The 21,772-nt window shown below is 35.3% G+C and overlaps 1 protein-coding gene across 2 annotated transcripts in view; it reads right to left on the bottom strand.

Annotated features, from left to right (window-relative positions):
- Positions 1 to 21,772, bottom strand: part of LOC145686650 (X-linked retinitis pigmentosa GTPase regulator-like) — a 328,222-nt gene that overhangs the window by 37,033 nt on the left and 269,417 nt on the right. For both annotated transcript variants that reach the window (XM_081760131.1, XM_081760132.1), the window contains exon 11: positions 5,346 to 5,537. In XM_081760131.1, the coding sequence (XP_081616257.1) occupies positions 5,346 to 5,537 (192 nt within the window). The remainder of the gene's footprint in view (positions 1 to 5,345; positions 5,538 to 21,772) is intronic.

Here is a 21,772-nt window from a genome sequence, read left to right as displayed (position 1 = left end):
GCACAGCTTTTGGGTAGTGTCTATTTCTTCGCCTTGTAAAGGACAGGAAAGGACAGGAAACCTTATATCTTACCTTTTTATTCAAATACTAACAAAATACATTGTTCCTTTTCTAAAAACTTCTCTCGCCATTTTCTTGTTGCTTTTAAAACTATCTAGATATCTTAGACACTTGTTCTACTTCTCTTTGTTTTTCAGCAATATTTTATTTTGGTATGTGTAAAGGATATATTTCACTTGTTACATTTGTATAGTTAACAGAATTCCTGGTGGTCACACTAATCCCGGTATCCCAACTTTTAACGGTCTTTCTCAAATAGCAAGTGAATAATGAAAATAATTATATTAATGACAGGAGGAAACAACCTACTTACATCAAATCCTCTATAGATGAGAATGCCATAATATATCTAGGTACAAAGAGTGAAAACGTGCATAACTGGACCGAGACTCGAATTCGAGAACTTTGGCGTACCATTCGATGCGTTAACCACTACCCAGTCCGCCCCCAGAACAGTCATATACTCTCACACTTTTCAGTGTTTTTCCACTTTGGTCACGTAGCTTGTACACTTCTGGTCATAAAAAGTGGGACTTCTTATAGATTAAATCCAAAAAGCTGAACCTAGATTCTTACGTCCCTCGGATCTCCTTACAAGGGAAATCTATTTTCCCTCGATTCTGTTATAGAGCAATGTGCGTGTTCCCTAATAGAAATAGGCCATCTGAGCATTGCCTTCGAGTAAATATTCAGGTGACATGTAGAAAACAATCATAAAATGACAAAAATAAATAAATAAATAAAATTTAAAAAAATTAAAAATGGCATACCACATGATACGAGATTAAAACCTGTGGAAAGTACACCGTCAACAGAATAGTAATAGAAACAAACGGAAAAGGCTAATAGTCATGTGCTCTTGTTCTAGCAGCTAACGTAATGGATTCGCATGCTAATGTTTATTTTTAACATGTCCTCCTTTTTTCCTTCCAATATGGATTTCTTTTAAATGCTGAATCACGTATTTTAATGAATAGATTGTGTACCGCAGAGCACACCTCTAATTTAAGCAAATCCCAATATTGAGCACTTCCGGAATAAAGAAACGGAAATTCGAATATTTTATGAATTTCCCATTTTCTTCCTTACAGAAGAGTTTCCTTACTTTTAATTAAGAGTTTATATACCGAACTTTACACCCTCAACTTGAGCGTGTTTAATTTTAGTCAGTTTTTTAGTGGTTACTTCTTTCATCCCGTCTGCAATTTAATGGTAGAGTATTGTGGATGGTATCATTTTGTTCCTTATAAGGTAGGGAATGAGAAAAGTGGTGGACATGTCAGACACGCGACTGGGAGGAAGTGGGGGGAAATGATGAGTCATCGTTCGCTTAACCCCTTATAACTTCGTTCCTAATCATTCGATTTTAATTTTCTTTTTTTCAAAAAGAAGGGTATAAATACGTTCTACACATTATGTTATTAACACCTTTTACGTAAATGTAGCCGTTTTGGTTAAAATTTAAAAAAAATCCTAAGAAAAAATATTTCATTTGACGAATAATTATTTTTGTATCATTTATTTATGTCAAATAGGTAAATTTATAAAAAGGAGCATGAAATACGAATAAATTTTTATTTTCAAAATCGTTGTTATATAAAACGTAAGGAAAAGAACAGTATACAAAATCTAATATTTCACTCAAGGGAAGCAATTAATATTTATCATCACACCTGTTCCCACAATTTATTATATTATGTGATCTATATTAATATTAATTCTGTATATGTTCATAAGTATTTTAGAAATATGTTTTAATTATCATGTAGAGGCGGATCCAGGAGGCGATCGCCTCCCTCCCAAAAGAGGAAACTTTCTTATTTTATATATAAATAAACCAAATCCCAGAGTTTGGAGCTCTTAAAACTAAGTAGCAGTATTACAACCCACCGTCCACCCAAAAGTCCGTCCTGGATCCACCACTGAAAAACCACCACTGCAACTCTTACATTGATGTTATATCCGGGATTCTTATGTATACAGAGTGTATAAATGCTTCCAGAACTCGGAACATTTCTTCATTAAAAGTATTTTTCCCAATGATGACAAGACATCAAGAACTGTCTCATCAGCGTTCGTAAATGTATTATAGAAACTTGTTTTCGTTTTACCATGAAATGATCTGGTGATATTAGTCCGTGTGAGAGAATGCAAGCTAATCAAAGCATGAGCTCGTTTGTGACATAACGCTTGATATATCATACAAATAGAAATCTCACGTGTATTGCGAATCCTGAACTACGTATAGTGACTGATTGGGGTTGGACTGTTAATTGGAAAGGGCTATACAAGCTAATAATGTGTGATATTCCTTGTGGGCCTAACGAGCTTTTCTCAGCGATTAACTTGAATCACGGTTATTAGATGGGTACCTCGAAGCCGACTACGTAGATATGGAACCTGTTACTAGGATAGTGCGAAGGAAATCTCTCTAGAAACAAGAAGGAACGTTGCACTGTCATAACTCGATTAAGGGAATCCCTTTGTTATGTGACTTCTTATTATATCCTTTTATGAACCAGTCCGTTCGTCTTCGGACCTGCTGCCGATCGGTTGAACAGCATAAAATTCCTATGACGTGAAGGAACGGAAATCAGGAAGTGTTTATATGTTTCCTTTGTTCCCCTCTTAACCATTTCTTGTTTTTTCTTAGTGCGTTCTCAATGTGGTCTCATAGTGTAGTGTAGTGTATATTAAAATATTAAGAAGAATTAATGTTATGAAGATTGAAGTAAGAAGGACAACTTCGTATTCTGGAAGTGTCCCGGTGACTAACGTGTGGATTCACACCAGAAGAAGGGTATCCTTTATTTTTCAGTAAATAAATATAATAAAAAACACGTGACTGGAGTACTTATTCCATGATAACAGGGGCGGATCCAGGACGGACTTCGGAGGGCGGTGGGTTATAATACTGCTACTTAGAGTTACTTTTAAGAGCTCCAAACTCTGGGATTTGGTTTATTTATATATAAAATAAGAAAGTTTCCTCTTGTGGGAGGGAGGCGATCGCCTCCTGGATCCGCCCCTGCATGATTATTAAAACATATTTCTAAAATACTTATGAACATATACAGAATTAATATTAATATAGATCACATAATATAATAAATTGTGGGAACAGGTGTGATGATAAATATTAATTGCTTCCCTTGAGTGAAATATTAGATTTTGTATACTGTTCTTTTCCTTACGTTTTATATAACAACGATTTTGAAAATAAAAAATTATTCGTATTTCATGCTCCTTTTTATAAATTTAGCTATTTGGCATAAATGAATAATACAAAAATAATTATTCGTCAAATGAAATATTTTTTCTTAGGATTTTTTTTAAATTTTAACCAAAACGGCTACACTTACGTAAAAGGTGCTAACAACATAATGTGTAGAACGTACTTTGTCCTTTCTTTTGGAAAATAAAATAAAATAAATAAATAAAATCGAATGATTTGGAACGAAGTTATAAGGGGTTAAGCGAACGATGACACATCATTTCCCCCCCTCCCCCTCCCAGTCGCAGTCGCGGGTCTGAGATGTCCACCATCACTTTTCTCATTCCCTACCTTACAAGGAACAAAATGATACCATCCACAATACTCTACCATTAAATTACACAAGGGATACCACTAGAAAACCCACTATTTGGTCATTTTCTGAATGAAGAAGAGGAAATGTGGATTTTATAGAAATGAGTTATTTTCCATCCTTAGAAGCTTAATTTTTAGAAACACTGAAACACATATTTCCTCATCTATATATTACAATGCTAGGTTTATATGTTTGCCTCCAAATAAAAGTTTATGTTCGTCTCCAATCCTTTCGACAATGATATCTCGAAAACCACAAGCGCTAGAAACGTGCCCTTTCCGCTGGTCGATTCCAAATTTTGTGTTTTGACTGAATATTTGAAAAACCTGGCCGTTATTTTTTATTACATTTTTTAGGGGTACGTTGGAAGTGTTAATTCCAACAGAACACGGGTTGTATATCTCTCAGGCATTTGTTTCGTGGGCAAATGATAATGAAAAACGAAGGATAACCATTTCTCCAGGCTAAGATGAATCTTTATTGTTTGGAGTATTTTGCTTAATGAACACAATATATCACTGACATTATAATTAATTGTGTGTGTAATGTATTTGCTTATTACATACTGCACGCAAGAAGAAAGAAAACACTGTTCATACAGAAACTCCAACCGGAAGTAGGGTCAATCTTACAAACGGTGCGAGATATTGAAAATATCTCCCCTTTATGATACCCCTTGCCGATTTTTATCAAGACATCTTTCACTTGTGGCTGTAAAGGGGGATGTACAGATGTTGTGAGGAATGACAAGGAGATTCAGCTTATATGTGTTTGATGCGCTGTGTAAAGATCGCAGGTTCAGCTAGTTTTTAAGTAAAAATCTATTTACCAAATTTTACACCTCCATATTAAATGAATCCTTACATACGGTACTTTCAAAATAAAGGAAAGAAAGGGAAGTTTGGATATAGAAATGAGCCCCTTAGGAGCGGAATTTTTTTGAAACGCTGAAACGAATTTCATTACTTGTGAAAGCGTATATGTCAAATTCCACACCTCAAACTTAAGCGAAATTTTCTGAATAAAGAAAGAAATTTGAATATTAGAGAAACGAAACCCCTTTCCTTCTTAAAAGCGAAGTTACAACCATACATTTCTGGGAGCGAACTGACTGGCATAGTTGTTAACGCATCGGCATGGTACGCCGGGTTCGAGTCCCGGTCCAGTCAAGCCACTTTTTCACTCTGTGCATTGATGAAAATAATTCTTTCTAATGACATTAAAATAAATACAAGCTTACATAATTTCATTGTGAGATAATTTCCACTGTTACACTCATAATATTGTGAGACCATTGAGTAATTTTCAATATCCAGCTCTTAGTCGAGCAAATATTCCTACTGTTAAATATACTTTAATGAACTACGCTATTCCGTTTAAAATCTCCAATACCAGGGTATTTCCAGTGTTTTCAAAATATCTCACATCTTTAAAATTATGTGTACTTTAATACTACACATTTATTGTCCTAATTTCGAAGAAAGAAAAAAACGGATAAATACAATGAAAGCAGAAATAGTAAGTTATAAGAAACCACGGTAGCATGAAACCAGACATCGTTGGAAACTCCTCCCTCTTCTACATGCGCTTTTTAAATATTCTCTTGAATTTTTTAGGATGCCAAGAACTGAGTGGGATTTCAAGATTTCGGTTTTTTACTGCATACTTAACTAAGCAAAACGTATGATACTTACCTTATTTATCTCTGAAACTAAAGAATTGATTTCGCTTTCTTCAGCCAATTTGTCATTAAGACACTGCTCAAGCATCTTAATTTCTGAGTCCCTCATTGGTTCATCATGAAGAAGGCCTAGCTTCTCTGGATTGTTCAATGGAGGCACTCGAAGTGGTGGAAGAGTTCTTGTTGGGGGTGGCATTATGTTATCCTACAACAAAAATAAAATCTTGAGAAGGCCATTTAAAGAAAGCACAAATAATCGGTGTGTACAGACGCGTAGTATGTTAGAATACTCACAACTGTTACATACATTTCAACGAGTTAAGCTGTTAATTTAAAGTCTCTTAATAGCAGGAAGTTTTCAGTATTTTCATAACTTACCTTAAGTTTCTTTCAAATAAACTGTACTGAAATTCTAGATTTTAATTACTCGAACCAAAGAGAGTGATAAACTCTTAGTTATCAGAAAACTTTCACTGTTCACAGAAAAGAGTGAAGATTCTAGAAGTAGTTAAATTAAATCTTACAGAAAAGGAGGTAGCAAGATTTTGGATTTGACCAGAAGAAATATGGAGATTACAAGCAAGAAGAAGTAGTTTACCAATGAACTGAATTGTGAGATGTTACATAGGTAAAAACCAAGAAGAGACTAGAAGATAGAAAAGACAGAATAAAACAACACAAAAGACGATGTAAGACGAGAGAATGTATAAACATATACAGGATACTGGTCACTAAGCCAACTGGGGGAGGGGAAACTTTGTAGAACGAGGATGGAAAGAAAAAGTGAGGAAGTGGGAAAAAAGCGAAGAGGATAAAAGAAGCTATCTCAAAACCAATGAATTGGAATGAAGGCCTAGTTATTTTAACAGAAATTGAAGAAACAATTAGAAAAAGAAAAAAAAAAAAGAAAAAAGAGTCAATATTGAAGATTATTTTGTCCCAAGTGTCACTCTACCTATACATTAATTGTATATGATCTCCCAATCGTAAGTTATTTTGGTTATAAAAATGAACGTGATTTCTCAAGTTGGTGCCTACGAAAAGTGAAAGTTTTCTGTCGAACTGCAAACAGAAAGCGTGTCTTCTTCACTGCACAAGACAGGCAACAACTTCAAAGCTTTTAGAAGCGCTCTGTGACTGATGAAAATAGTGATGCAGTATCGAAACAACTTTTTTTTTTTTTTTTTTTTTTTAATAAATAAGAATTGTGTATTGCTTTGTCAGTGTGTATTTAATTTATATTCATATAAAATCAATTTTACGAGTCTTTCGAGGCTTGAAACCTAAGTTGTGTATTTAATATTTTCAATATATTTGTGTTCAAAACTATCAGTATCATTTATTTTGATTTTCCCATGATCACGCCAGGATTTCTTTGTTCTAACCACATTCTCATCTTTGGTGCAGGAGACCCGAGTTTAATGATTCCATGTAATTCGCATTTATGTTACACTATAAGTTAGGCTATCTATTAATATGTATGAACTCTAAAGCAACCCAAACCCATTAAGCTTTGCAAGTTTTCAGTCAACAATACATCATTCTTAAGTTATAAAATAAATAAATAAAATTAAAAAAAATAGCAAATAAATAACTTCATGTTATCGGATTCCGATAGTCATCTCTTTAGATTGTATCATAAAATATTATGTGCCTTTAGAGAGTGTTATTTGAAGAGGCATGTCATGTTTACAAAAATTAAAATTCAGCCATAAACTGAAATGCATAACTATTAGCTTCAACAGGTAACTCAGGCACCGCGCTCCTTGCCACTTATCTCTACCCATAACTGTATACAAAACTGAATAAGTTGGATATAGAATTTGTTGTCTGAATAATTTCATGAGTCGAAAGATTTGGGTACAGTTTCCATATTTTAGTTACCGAAGTGCAGAAGAACAACAACAAAACTACAGAGTGTAAAATTACTTCTTTCGCTGTCGTCAACGTTTCATATGGAATGTACCACAGATTAAATTTGAAAAAGTAAAACAAGTAAAAAATTTAAAAGCATTTAGAGGACTTATGAAAAATCAATAAATATATCTGAACATCAACCTTCTTGACAGTAACTGTTAAAAAATGTGAGCAATTCATTGTGACTAGACATCTACTTATTTTGTGGTACACTGTAGGAATTGAACATGAAATGAAATGAAATCTTTCAGTTTAATCTCAAACGATTATCCCTTTAGGCTAAGGGAGGCGGATGATTAAGGCAAATGAATGATGATGGAAGAATTAGTGGAATGAGAATATGGGAGGAAAGGGAGTACGCCGAGGAAACCCACGGGCATGTTGTTGTCCACTACAAACTTACTTGGTCGGGGATTTAACCAAGAATTCCACGCACCAGAGGTAAGAGCTCTATAGAACTGAACAAAATGGTTAGTGACAGACAAGGATTAATCAGCTACTCATAAGTATTTAACAGACTGTGTGAAGTGTTTTCTATCACAACACGGCGAAAAGGTTGAATTTGAAGTATTTTAAATTCTTTAATAAATCCTTCAAATGCAGGTAGTACAGATTCCGGATACATGCGGACAAGTTTGACATAGCATTCATATCAAGAAATCCGATATCGTCACCAACATCGTAAACAATCATTCGACATTGTAATTTCCATTGTAAGAACCAGTACTGGAGAATAGGCAGAGGGGTATTTTCTGTAAACTTCCCAGAGACTACGTATAGTTCGGACATAGAAATGTTTGGAAACATAATTTTAGGAATCCAAAGGCATAGAAACATATCAGACAGGCATCAGGCCTGTTTAACGAAATGTCAGCAAACGGAATAGCACAGATACTTGTTTTCTACATCATTTGGATAAATGAAGAGGTGTGTTCTAACAGAGTGGCTTGATGCCTTATCCATATGCATGTGCACATTTGGGGTATTTCGTCCGTACAAACGTGGGTTATCTGTGCGAAAAATAAAGAAAGTGTGTGGGTTTCACTTTTACCCTTGTGTCAATCTTACAGATCACCATCCTCCAGCGTATCAAAATCCATCGATCATAAACTCTTTTGGAACAGTTACAGTAGTAGTCCAGGCCGATACGTTCTTTTGCACTGAAAAAAATGGTAGGTAATAGACTGTATTTGACACTGTTAGATGGTATTTATGTCTTATTAAGCGTAAATACATACTTCTATTTATTATTTCGTCCACTTATACCAGATGCCGTTTATACGGTTTCTGGTAGTTAGTCTTTCGTTCAGCAATATGGGGAGGGTGGAAGTGATATAATGATGTAGGAGGGCCTTACAATAACACTACAGCCTGAGACGTTGATAGATGGTTTTGTTGTTACTAGTTGGAGGCACATGGATCTCTGTTCTTGAAGAGCAGAATTTTTTGGCAAGCCACCTGTTGTATGTCACGCAACATTTCATTCGTTACTTTCACTGGAGTCCTCTTCCCGGTGCCTTTGATAGCTGAGTTCCTCCACGGGCCTTTTTGACTGTAACCGGTCATTAAGGCATGAGCACACATTGTTACGATGGTCAAACGCTGTATCGAAGATGTTTCATAAGATTGTCGTTGGTAAACTTCCTGTGGAAAATAAACCCTTCGGCGTATATGTACTGATGCAAGCATTTCACTTCTAGTCCTGGTAGGGGTCAAATTCTACCTAATAAGAAGCCCACGACCCTCACTGCACCTTATGCTTGCAGATAACAATGGTGCATCGAACCTGTTTTCACGATCGCTGATATATAAATTAGCCATGCAGATTTCCCATGTTGGAAAAACAAGACCAAGAAAACATGGCAATGATGCTATGTAAGTAACATATTTTTCCCTAATCAACTGGTATAGTGAATAACATAAAAACAAATAAAACCTATTTTACTATGAAATTACAGAACACTGACCTGATGAAAATTCCTGCGCACACAAGGAACATTTCCCTGAAACTAATTTATAACTTTAGTCACATGATAGAAGTTTCGTCAAATATGAAAGGAAAAATTTATTGTGAGATACTCATCGAAAAAGGGAAGAAGTATGTACTTAACACTGGCTGCGGTATATTATCGACAATTCTTAAAATAAATAAATAAATAAATAAAAATAAATAAAAAAATAAAATAAAAAAATAAAAAACGGTATTATGTAATTCATTTCGCTTCTTCAAATACTTTATTTCCTCATGAATATTGCGTACATCTTTTATTATTTTAGTCTTCCTCAGCTTCAAACTTATTCAGAACGATCTTTATTTTTCTATCTTTAGGTTCTTTTTCTTTCGTCGTTGATTTGTTGCTTCTGCGAAACGAGTAAGAGCATTTCGTGCATACAGAATTATGGATTTACTTACGAATAGTTTCTCAAAGCCACAATCGCACACGTCTGCGTGCTACTAAAGGTTTGTTCTTTTAAATTATATGCTGCACATTCCACATTAATTAAAAATCCTCTTTCTACATTTGAATTTCCATGAGAGAAAATCAAGACCATTTTAACAACCTCTTTTAAATGACTGTACTTTGAAGTATTCAAATTCTTTAGTTAAAAGTCATCCACACGCTGACCAGTCCTACAATGCTGACTCATATTTGTTTTACAATTTGGATTCGAGCAAATCTTTGAACTGCCTCACAACTATCTCCTCTGTTGCCATCTAACCAATTATTTTCAACTAGTTCAGCTAAAAAGGGCTTCATGAGATTCGCTCCATCAGATCTTGCAGAAACATTACGATCCAAACACGAAAGATTTTCTAGTCAATTTAGAATCTAATGGTGACTTTTCCAGAAGTTTAAGAGCAAATTTCTGAAATAAAACACTGAACTGCTGAACAAGACTGTACTATTCATAAAAATAAATACTTTACATGTTATGTTACGTTTCGATCTTCTAACCAAGATCCTCATCAGACGTGTATGTCTGATGAGGATCTTGGTTAGAAGATCGAAACGTAACATGTAAAGTATTTATTTTTATGAATACTACAGTCTTGTTCAGCAGTTCAGTGTTTTATTTCTGTTCTTATTTGCAAGACGTGAAGCAATGTTGTGTTGTAGTTAGCAAATTTCTGTAGACACTTTCCGCAATTTCGGTGAAAATCAAGTGTTCAAATCAGTTATTGGTTGACACTTCTTAAAGGTAGTAAGTCTACCAAAACCAATGTCAATGTTTTTTTACAGGAAGAAGTTTTTGTTGATTTTCCACATCAATTCGTATACATGAAAGTGAAGAAAAAGTTTCTGATTTTACGTACTTTTATATCACATTCCTCATCACAGCCGATAAATGTTGTAAAGAAATGGACCAAGACGAGCGTTAGTGTGAAATTAAAAAACTTTTGTAGCATGTAGTTTTCAAAACGTAAGCTTAAGAATAAGCATTCTATCTTCTTCCAACATACTTGGCCAATCTGGTAACTCGAACAACTAGACAATTTTCTTGTCCTTCCTAACACCTTGAATATACACCAGAAGATACGGATAAATGTCAATGACTTGCTTAGCAGTTACTACTATTTTCAAGCCAACACAAAACAAAACTTTACTGGAAAATTTTCTGAACCACTATAGTGAGTGTACTCGCAACGGCGTGCTGGAAATCCTTAAATAAGTTATACAGAGCTCTTAGAAATCCAATGATTCTCCAGTTCATTACTTCAATTACAGCCTTAAATGATTCATGCAAAGTAAGTAGCCCACAGCTTCCTTTGTCAAGTATTACAGGGTCGTTTGCGATATCTTGATATTTGACTTGAAAGGATGAAGGGTGACAGCGCTTCTCTGAAAGTGAATAAATTATCAGAAGCTGTAGAATACACTAAAAACGTCGATATCAAATAATGCGTGCACACTTATCCTTTCACCGTACTTCAAAATTACGTACAAGATTGTACGTCTTTATTACTTTGTATTAACTATTAGGTTTACACATTTGGGTATTTACAAAATTCTCTTTTCCGGCAACGAAAACTATCGCGAAAATAAACTAAACTCTCACGCCAGAAAGCGACCAAGCAACAGCTTATTCCTAAGGGAAAATAAAATCGTGTTCTGGGAAATTTTTCGCACTGTGAAGGAGGTCAATGATTGCAAATTCGTAGTACTATAATTTCTGAAGGTGCTTTACGGTTACTGTCACACGAAAGCTCGTTGCTTAACATTTGTACTTCATATTAAATAATTAGTTTAACGTCCTACAAACGAGATAGCAAAACGAGAAAAACCGTCTACTAAATGTTTACCACAAAACCCATGGTTTGAACGCAGGAATCTTGGCGTCAAATGTAAACGTTCTACCGAGTATGCCACCGAGTTTGTGTTTGTGAATATCAACATGCACAAATATTTTAAACCTGCATAATATCTGAAGCATGATCGATCTCTTAGGTCAATTTATTTCATTCAAAGTAACACGTGATAATGAACTGTCAGCAAGAAAGAATTTGTTTTCTTCCCTAGTTCCAAATCCAAATATTTTGGAGAAAAACAATATATAGAACAGCAACATATGAACATGTCAACATTAAAACAGGAATTGCTTATTGCGAAATTTCGTTACTTTCACAGTATACTACAAAAAATTAATATTATTTTATGATAATTTGAATCGCAAATTCTAATTATCCCTTTTCTTTTCTTCTATTTCACTGCGAATTGCTAAATGAATATTTTTAGAGAAATGCTAACAGGGATGTCCCGTGGAGGCACGCTGTCCAAACTCAGAACAGTTTTTGTCCCCCCCTCTTCTCTCAAATGCTGTATTCCAGGTGCAAAATATTTTTATACACATGTTGTCTGAAAGAATCTTCTTTTGTGAAACGTTGAACAATTCATATTTAGCATCGAAAAAGCATACTAAATTTTGTTTGAGAGAGAATGAAGTTTTATTGGATTCTTGTACATAGATATTATTCCCGAACTGCTGCATCCCTTTTAATGCCAAAATAATTTTAAAATGAAAATAAATATTACTTTCCTTGTAACTTATAAGACACATCATCATTAATAAATCATTACAAATGTATAATAATTATTACATTATAAGTACAACTTAGAAAATACATTTCAGTATCTGAAGACGTATCTCATATTTAAGGATCAAGGTTCCGATGAGACTGGTCCAGCTATCCACTGAATATTGACCCAATGCATTCACTAATGTACAACTTTATCAGCACTTTCCGTACGCTGATAAGGGCTTCCGAACTAAACTTCTTTGCGAATTAAGATACTCGATGACAATGAAAACACAGAAACAAAATGCGAGTAACTGTATGCCAAAATCTTTTCATTTGAATGAGAAGCTAGCTTCACTTAATAAAGGACTAGAAATACCGATAAAATTGAAATTAGTGGCAATTAAAAAGGCTAGAATTATGCGTGCGTTGAAACTGAATTTACTATTGCATCGTTGAAGGGCCGCGGTGGCTCAGTGGTAGAGCGTTCACATCTGGTGATTGGGGTCCCTGGTTAGATCCCAGCTCACGCCAAGTTAACTGTGGTGGACAAACACCATGTGCGTGGGTTTCCTCGGGGTTCTCCCGTTTCCTCCCACTTTCTTCATTCCACCATTCCACTCATTTTTCATAATCACAGTCTCTTTTAGCTTAACCGGCATAAACGTGGACGTAAAACTCAAAAATTTTATTTCATTTTACTACTGTATCCTTGATCTAACTGCATTTTGTGGATGATACACCACGCACAATCGAAAAGCGAAAGATAATGTGCACAGTTTCAGAACTTATGGTACCGCTTACATATTACTAGTGGAAAACACAGAAAACTTTCTACAGGGTTCCCACAAAAAAGTGAAGATCGAATTCCCTGACACAAATTCTTGTTTTCCCTGACATAAATTCTTGAATATAAAAGGCAAGATATGGGGCAAGTTCTATCATCCACTTCTCTTTTTAACGGGCTTCTCCATCCCCATACCTTTCCAACACTCCTTTAATTACCATATTTCTTATGTTCAATATGAGTAATTGTTATTTACACAAAATTTATCATGTAAGTATATAATAATATATGTATGATAGAGTACCATTGAGATAATATAAAGCAGTAGCGGCTCGTAGTCTGTACAAGCACCGGTTGCAATGTTGCAATATAAAGGTATGTAGGTACGCGCAAGTGTTCCCCTCCCCCAGCATTCTTGAGTCTTATCCAAAAATATTCAGGAAATATGAAGAGGAAAGTCTTTTAAGCTCTATTTGTATGTTATTGATTAAATTATTTCTCTAATATTGATTTAATGTACTATCAATGTACGTTTATACACTATTTATATACAAAACCTCTACACTCATGTTATTGAACACTAGATAAATCGAATATATAGTATGTGCTGTAAACCATGGATGATGGCGTTAATCCGAAAAGAAGAAAAAAGCAAGAAAATTGCATGCACGCAGTTAAACAAAGGTATTTAATTATATAAACTATGCATTATTTTAGAATGGAAGGTCCATCTTCTCTTCCATCTTTTGGGCTTCACATTTTTCTATGACTTTATTGAAATCTGAAATGCTGCTCGCCAAGTTTCTCTGAATAGAAAGCATCGCTACCGCAAATATTTTTCGCTTTATTTTCTTTAGGGTCCAGAAACACCTCTCTCCTCCGACAATATGCATTTTGTTAGCATTTCTTTGTATAAATATACGGTACAAAAAGTCCATTTTCAGGAACCACGTATTTTTGTCTGTAAAGAAGCATGAAATCTAAGATGTTTTCCTTCGAAAATGGAAAAAAAAATAATAATAAAGTAGTTTAACATTCCAGCAAATTAGGCTAAAGAAGACAGATGAGTATTGGAAGTGAATGATTTGATATTAATTTATGCTCTCCGCCGGAAATCGAACACAGAATCATGTGCGCGAAAGACACAGAGCTAGGAATTAGACCAGTAGTAAGACATTTTCTTCTTCGAGACTCGATCGACCCCCCAGAATAGGATTTTTTTTTTTTTTAAATAAATCTTATCCCAAGAATTTTCACCTTTGTATTATAAATGTTAAATAAAATCTATTGACTTCGAACGACCGCCCCCCAAACTCTCAGCCTGGATCCGTCCCTGCTACCACCAGACTTATATTTGTTCTTTGCGAGTTTGTTTTGTGAATAACTTCTTTCTTCCAAGCGTCTGTATCTCGCTCACCCTATCAATTGAGTCAAGCGCTGCTAAGCGGAGGAATTCGTAACTATTACAGAAGCTGACCAGTTGCGGTAAGAAAGGCAACCGCATGAGACCAATAGGGGAAGATAGGAGCGATGCAAGAATAAATCCACTTCCCCATGTTAAGATAGGAGCTCGCTGCCATATGCTCAATGTTACTGCTTCCAGTGGCAACGTTCGCTGCCACCGGAAATGTAAATCTCTCTCTTTCTTTCCGTTTTTTAATTGACTTTTTTTCAGAAATGCATCAATACTGTTTTGCGCTCAAGAGCAGAGGTTTATTTTTTACTAATACACTACTTTAATACTTAAAAATAGTTTTAGTATTAAAAAATATTCGGTTGCACAACCATGCAACATATAGTACCAGCCGCCGCTGATATAAAGACCTAAAGATGCCCTGATGAGAGATCCTTGACGGTATCGAACTCGCATATATCGAATCGATCAGCTATATTAGAAAGGAAAAAAAAAGTTTTCACGTAATGCTCCATAGTAATTCATGTCTTGTTTTATTGTTGATTATAGGTGTTCCTAGGACAAATTGTATGACGGAAAAAATCAATGTTCTTTGGAATTTAATAATATGTCAGATATAGTCATTTTCTTCCTTCTTTTACAATGTAACACCCAATTATATAATGTGGTTGTGTACTTGTTATAACATTGGGTAAGAGTGGTATATGCAATGTACCACTGTCAAAATGCTCGTAAAGATACTACCTAGAGAACTGCCAAACTGCAGTACTATTAAATTTGCTTATTTATTGAACTGTGTGTTTATGAGCTATTGGAAATTTTGCCAAAATTATGTAACGTACAAGTGTTCTGTGACACTTTGGCAAGGCAACTGTTGTGGAGGGAGTAGGCCTACTTGCTTACGTTAAAAATTACTAATAGTGGCAATTACTGCGTAAAATAATCCTAAGTCACTGTTAAAAGGAACAATAGCCCTATCTCTCACATAAGTTGCACGTTATTTATCGATATTCTGTACAAAAAAGTATATTTGTAAATGGGTTCACGTTCACTTTAGCAGATGATTCTACCAAATTGAAAATTTATGTTGGCATTACTCGAGCAGATGGTTCTCCCAAATGTTGACACGTTTCTTACAGTTTCAGGGTAGGTTAAAGCTTTGTATTTCTTTTAGCAGAGCATTCATTAAATGAGGAGCACCATTACTATTTGCAGATTGACTTCAGGAGGGTTCTGTATAAATACGATGTGGACGAATGGCATAAAACACGAAAAAATTTGTGCTAGGTGGCCACTAGGAAGCACAAATGCTATGCAACCGAGTCAGAACAGGAAAGCAGCATGGGGACCCGAGCGGTATGCGAGGTGGTGCGTGTGTATGGAGAAGGCGCGTCAGCAACGGAGGGTATACGCATAAACAAGGATAGTGGAAACACTTACACACAATACTTTCATTATCACACTAAATTCATTTCAATATGCTGTGCACTGACAGTAATTACTTATATTTACACTTCCACTCTTCACGAAGAATGTTTCACATCGTATTTTACCTATAAATTTTCATGGTACAGATAAGGTGGGCTAGTTAAGTATTGTATGTGTAAGTGTGCTCTTCCATTATCCTCGTTAATGCGTATACTCTCCGTCGCTGACGCGCCTGCTCCATATTGGCCCACCCTCTCCGATTGGGCCTCTTGTTACGACTCGGTAGCATAGCATTCGTGCTTTTTAGTGGCCATCTAGCTCAAGTTCGTGTTTTATGCACTGTAATTGCTATGCCATACGTACACAATATGTTTATATAGTGCCCTCCTGAAGTCAATCTGCTGTAGTCAATCCTGAAGTAGTAATGGAGATCCTCATTTAGTTTATATTCTGCTAAAAGAAATATAAAGCTCTATCCTAACCTGAAACTGTAAGAAATGTGTCAAAATTTGGTAAAACCGTCTGCTAAAGTGAATCTCTATATTTTATAACAAACATAGTTTAATTTTATCCTATCATACTTTTGTATCCATTCACGCACGAATGGATACAAAATCGATAATCGAATTGGATACACTAACACCATTTTGGTTATCTGATGCTTGTACGTTGTATACAAATAGAGTTCTGATATGTGCGTATTGTTTGTTTACATATATTAGCTGACTGAAACTTGCGGAATACGCCATGCCATCGTAGAAATGGAAATCTCGAATCGAACCCACAATCGAGACAACGCTCGAATCAACAATACGACCACGCTCGAATCAACAATCCGACCACGCTCGAATCAACAATGCGACATAGGGAAGGGCACCCCTATGTCTGTATATTATCTCAATGTACAGTACCACATAACTTGACATTGCAAATTAAACTTCTTTATTTTTGCTTGAAAAAATTATAAAAAGAAATATAATATACAGTCAAGAATATATTGCCAACTCTCCCTGACACCTATTACTCCTAAAATGAAATGAAATGAAATCTTTAAGTTTTACATTCCACGGCTATGCCGTATAGGCTAAAGGAGACAGTGATGATGAGAAATAAATGAAATGGGGAATGAAGAAAGTACTAGGAAACGGGAAAACCCTGAGAAAACCTATGCACACGGTGTTTGTCGACCACAACTTTTATCTGACGCGAGCTTAGATCAAACCAAGGATCCCATGAACCAGAGGTGAACGCTCTATCACTAAGCTATCGTGGCCCACTATCAGTTTTAATATTGCCAACTCTGAGACATGTTAATAATCACATTTATATTTTTTAAACAGAATTTTGTTTTGTTTCAGTTCTTGAATTTGTTCTACGACAGCGTGATTGTTCTTGTTCTTGTTTGTACCAAAATTCCATTTGTTTCTTCTTTGTTTCCAATTGCTTAACTTCAGTACTTAGTTTTCTTTTTCACCTTTGATTTTACTTTCCTCTGCACTTTTGATTCGTTTCTGTTTAAGATATTCATCATAGCGTCTCCGAGCTGAACGAACTGAGAGAAGCATTCTTCGATCAACAGGAACAGATACTACACCTCCATAGTACATAATTTCATTATGCACAAGCCCTTGTGTTACCAGAGAATCTTCGATTTGGTTTTCTACAATAAGTGTCTTATTGACTAAGCTGCCGCCCTCCACTGAGACAATACCGTGGGATGAATTAAACTTTTTCATAATATTCCACAAATCAGAATATTCTTGTTTCTTGGACATTACCTTTGCAAAGAAGTCATCAAACTTGATGCTGCCCATTTTCTCTTCGTATTCCATGAAGTCATGAGACGCCGGAATTTCAGTACAGAAAAACATAAATTGACACTTTGCGATTTCAGCTGCAAAATCAGATATTCTGTTATGCTCATGCAGAGTTTGTAGAATGCGTTTCATCCCAGTCTGAGCAAGTTCTGGATTATTCTTTTGTAGTCTGGCTGGCAGAGAACGTACCGGTTTGTATTTCAGAGAGCTTTTTTTTTCAGAAACTTCTTAATTCCACCCAGCAAAAAGTTTCGACAGTCAAGCCTGAACGCTAGTTTATCTTTATCTGATGCTTTCAGTTATTTCAGTAGTTTTTTCCGTCTTAAAACCGATGTTCACGAAGATGACAAGTCATACTTCGGTTTCCACTTTTACATGATCAATTATCCCCTCTGTTTCTGTCGTGTGTGTGTGTGTGTGTGATGTGCACACACACACACACACACACACATTATATATATATATATATATATATATATATAGAGAGAGAGAGAGAGAGAGAGAGAGAGAGAGAGTACCTCACTCTCTTAGCACGAAATAGCAATGCTGCATCACTGTCATCATGAAAATGATGTAGCATTATGGTCCTCTTCTCATGTCAATCTGTACAACTGATAGAGGAAACTATATCAGATTGAAAAAAAGAATGTTACACTAGCACATTTACGTTCTCTGACTTTTCATGACATTTTACGTAAAATGCATGATTTTCCTGACTTTCCCTGACATGTTTTCATTTCCCTGACATTCTCTGACTTTCTAGAATGTGGGAACCCTGTTTCTAAGTTTGAAGCTGCCAAATAAAAAGCAAGCACTCGGCTACATCTGAAATCGTTTTAAACTTTTCATTTGTAAATGTCTTTAAAATCTCGTTCTTAGCAAATTGAAATTCCCTAATCTTTAGCAAATTCTCTGACTTTACCATGATCTCTCAAATTCTCTGACATTTCTCGAATTTCCAGGTTTGTTGCCACCTTGAAACTTCTATATTGTGTTCCTATCTCGCACTCGATTCTGTATCTTCATTTTTTTCTTATTAATCTGTACAGGCAAACCATACTCAAATTAAAAAGAAAAGAAGATTGCTTTTACGTCTAGTCCTTTCGAATCATTACAAAAACATTGCCAGTTAATATATTTTGAGCAAACATTTGCATTCATCAGGACAAGGCAGAAAGTTTGAAACAAACAAACGTTAAAATGGATTGGAAAACCGACAAATACATGTAAAAGAAACATTAAAAACTATTGTATTAAAAATTTAACAAGAATTAAAATGTAAATAATGTTTTCATACTGCTTTACGCACTCATATATTTAAATTCTACTACTAAAGCCATCTTTGGGCTTAGGATAAATCGTAGTTTCAAGAACATAGGCATGAAATCTACGAAGCAAATCTAGGACTCTAATAGTTTCCTTGAAGATAGCTTTAGCAGAAATTTAAGCCGAAATATTGGAAGGAAGAACATTATAATGCACAAATAAGGTAAACACAATTTTCACTTTACACTAAGAATTAAACCGTTAACAGTGTTACAGAATTTTTGTAACTGGTCTGTCGCACGTACAACTCAATATGGACATAGTGTACAGACATTATGTATTCACTTTAGGATTCCGCTTATCAGTTTCATTCTTGTCAGGTTCCAAATACAATTTATTCTTTGCCTATTTTTACCTTTTGGTACTGTCCTGATGTTCAGAAAGCCCCAAACGTTTTGGCCTATCGCGGCAGTGGGCGGGGCTAGAGTCGCTATCTTGGTGTCAGAATGTCGCCACACTCAATACCATCCAGTTGTGGTAGCGTGAGGACTTTAACGCTCTTACTGTACTTTCCATGACGTGTTACAATGTGTACTGCAACAGAAAATCCCACTTCTTGAGAGGTGCGTTCTGTGATTAAGTTTTTGTTGGGAAAAAATACTGAGAAAGTTAAGGCGCGCGATTCAAAACAAGCGCCGGAGAAAACTTAGCGCGAAGGTGTTGTTTTTTCACGACAACGCACGTCCACACACGGCCAAGTGTACCCAAGAATTCTTGGATGGTTTTAGATGGGAGGTGTTCGATTACCCACCATATAGTCCGGATTTGGTGCCAAGCGACTACCACCTCTTCCCAGCGATGAAGACATGGCTCGCTACACAACGCTTTGCCGGTGAAACCATAGGTTGAAGTCGCACGCGGCAGATTTCTACCGCGACGTATTGAAAAAATTATGCCACAGTATGATAAATGCCTTAATTTGCAAGACGATTATGTGGGAAAAATAGCTTAAGGGTGTAACTTTTAAATGTATATACAGTGAAACCTCTACTAACGGACACCTCTATAAAGCGGACACTTCCCTTAACGGACATATTTTGTAATCCCCAAACACTGTAAATAGGAAAAAAACATATTGGCAAACATCTCTAAAGCGGACACTCTTTAGTACGGACGCGGGCAGTCTTTTCTGTCTTTTATAGGTATTTTTACCTCCGTATTACGGACACTTTCTCTAGAAATAAGTTGAAAAGTGTAGTAAAAATACATTTTTAGTGATTCATACATGTGTCACCAAGGAAGCATTGTGACAATATTTTGCCTCCTCAACTGTCTGCTCAGTAACCCAGATGAAGCGTCTCTGTTTAACAACACTCTTATGTCCTTACCTTGCATCCCACTCCCACCCAAGCTGTTTTAGACACAAAAGTGATTGACAATTGCCCGCCGTTACGGATGACACGTTATGCTACTGTCCCGTTGGAGTCTCTAACCAACCAGGAGACAAGTTTAGTATTTTTTGCCCTCAGGTATATATATTGTCTCAAAAAGGACATTTCAGGACTGCAATCACCCCATAAATTAAAGCGCCATACTGAAAACGAAGGAAGTAATGATAAGTGTAAAGTGAAGAGAACTATAACATGTTATTTCCATGTTGTGCCTCGAACATAGAGTATTGGATGACAGAGGATAATGCATGTAATATTCGTAAATACGTGATTCATGCAAAAATATTTTTTTTTCTAATTGTATATTACCTTGCTCACTAATTTACATAAAATACTGAAACCTCTTGAAGGCGGACATCTCTCTATAGCGGACAATTTTTGATTCCCCACGGCTGTTCGCTTTAGAGAAGTTTCACTGTAACACAATTTGATTTGTTCATTCTGTTACTTTTTGATTTCAAAACGTCTGGGACTTTCTGGATACTCAGTATAAAGAAATTGAAAAAAAAAGTTTAAAAAGAAAACAGGATTTTTCCAGAATCACAATCTAATAAATTTATGTAATCACTTTATTACTAATATATGTAATGCATACATGGTGTACAATAGAAAGACAATTTTCATAAATACGTGTATATATATATTTGTTGTTCAATGTACTGAAAAAATTGAACTCTAATTGTGAATTTCAAACTTGGTGTACACATCCATTTGTTATCAAACGTGACTATATATTTGTTTATTGCTTAATTTTAATTTTAGCCCAGAATTCCAACCGTAGAGCAATTCCTTTAAATAAATTAACGCTGCAAAATTCAAAACACAATTAAGGATGTACAACTTTAGCCAGCCAGGGCACACAATTTTTTATACATCGTATCATTAAATTTTTCAGAGATATATTAAGATCTCCCACTTAAATAGCTTAACTGACTTGTATATTATGATCTCCCACTTAAATAGCTTAACTGACTTATATTACAAAGTAACATTGAATAACATTAAATTTACGTACAATCTTATTCTAGTTTCGGCAGGCTCGTAATATAAGCAATCTTATATCGTTACTACAGAAACAGCTTATCATATTTTTAGCTATGCTCCTACGTTTTGAACATTTTTTATTATTCTCGTTGTTATGTTTTAAAACTATGCTGTAAAAATAAAGATGCAATTTAAAAGCGTAATAAAAGCGAGTTCAAGAAAGAAAGAAAAGAAGAAACATCGAATTTTATGTATCTATAATCACTTCTGTTGCAAGGAATATATATATGCATAATCCGAGACTTATTAAACATAATTACAAGCTTTGAAATGTGAGTATGCAGAAGAGAATTATCTTA

Source organism: Thermobia domestica, chromosome 5 (genome assembly GCF_964235325.1).
Source record: "Thermobia domestica chromosome 5, izTheDome1.hap1.1, whole genome shotgun sequence".
Classification (NCBI taxonomy): Eukaryota; Metazoa; Arthropoda; class Insecta; order Zygentoma; family Lepismatidae; genus Thermobia; species Thermobia domestica.
This window is presented reverse-complemented; position numbering and strand designations above follow the sequence as displayed.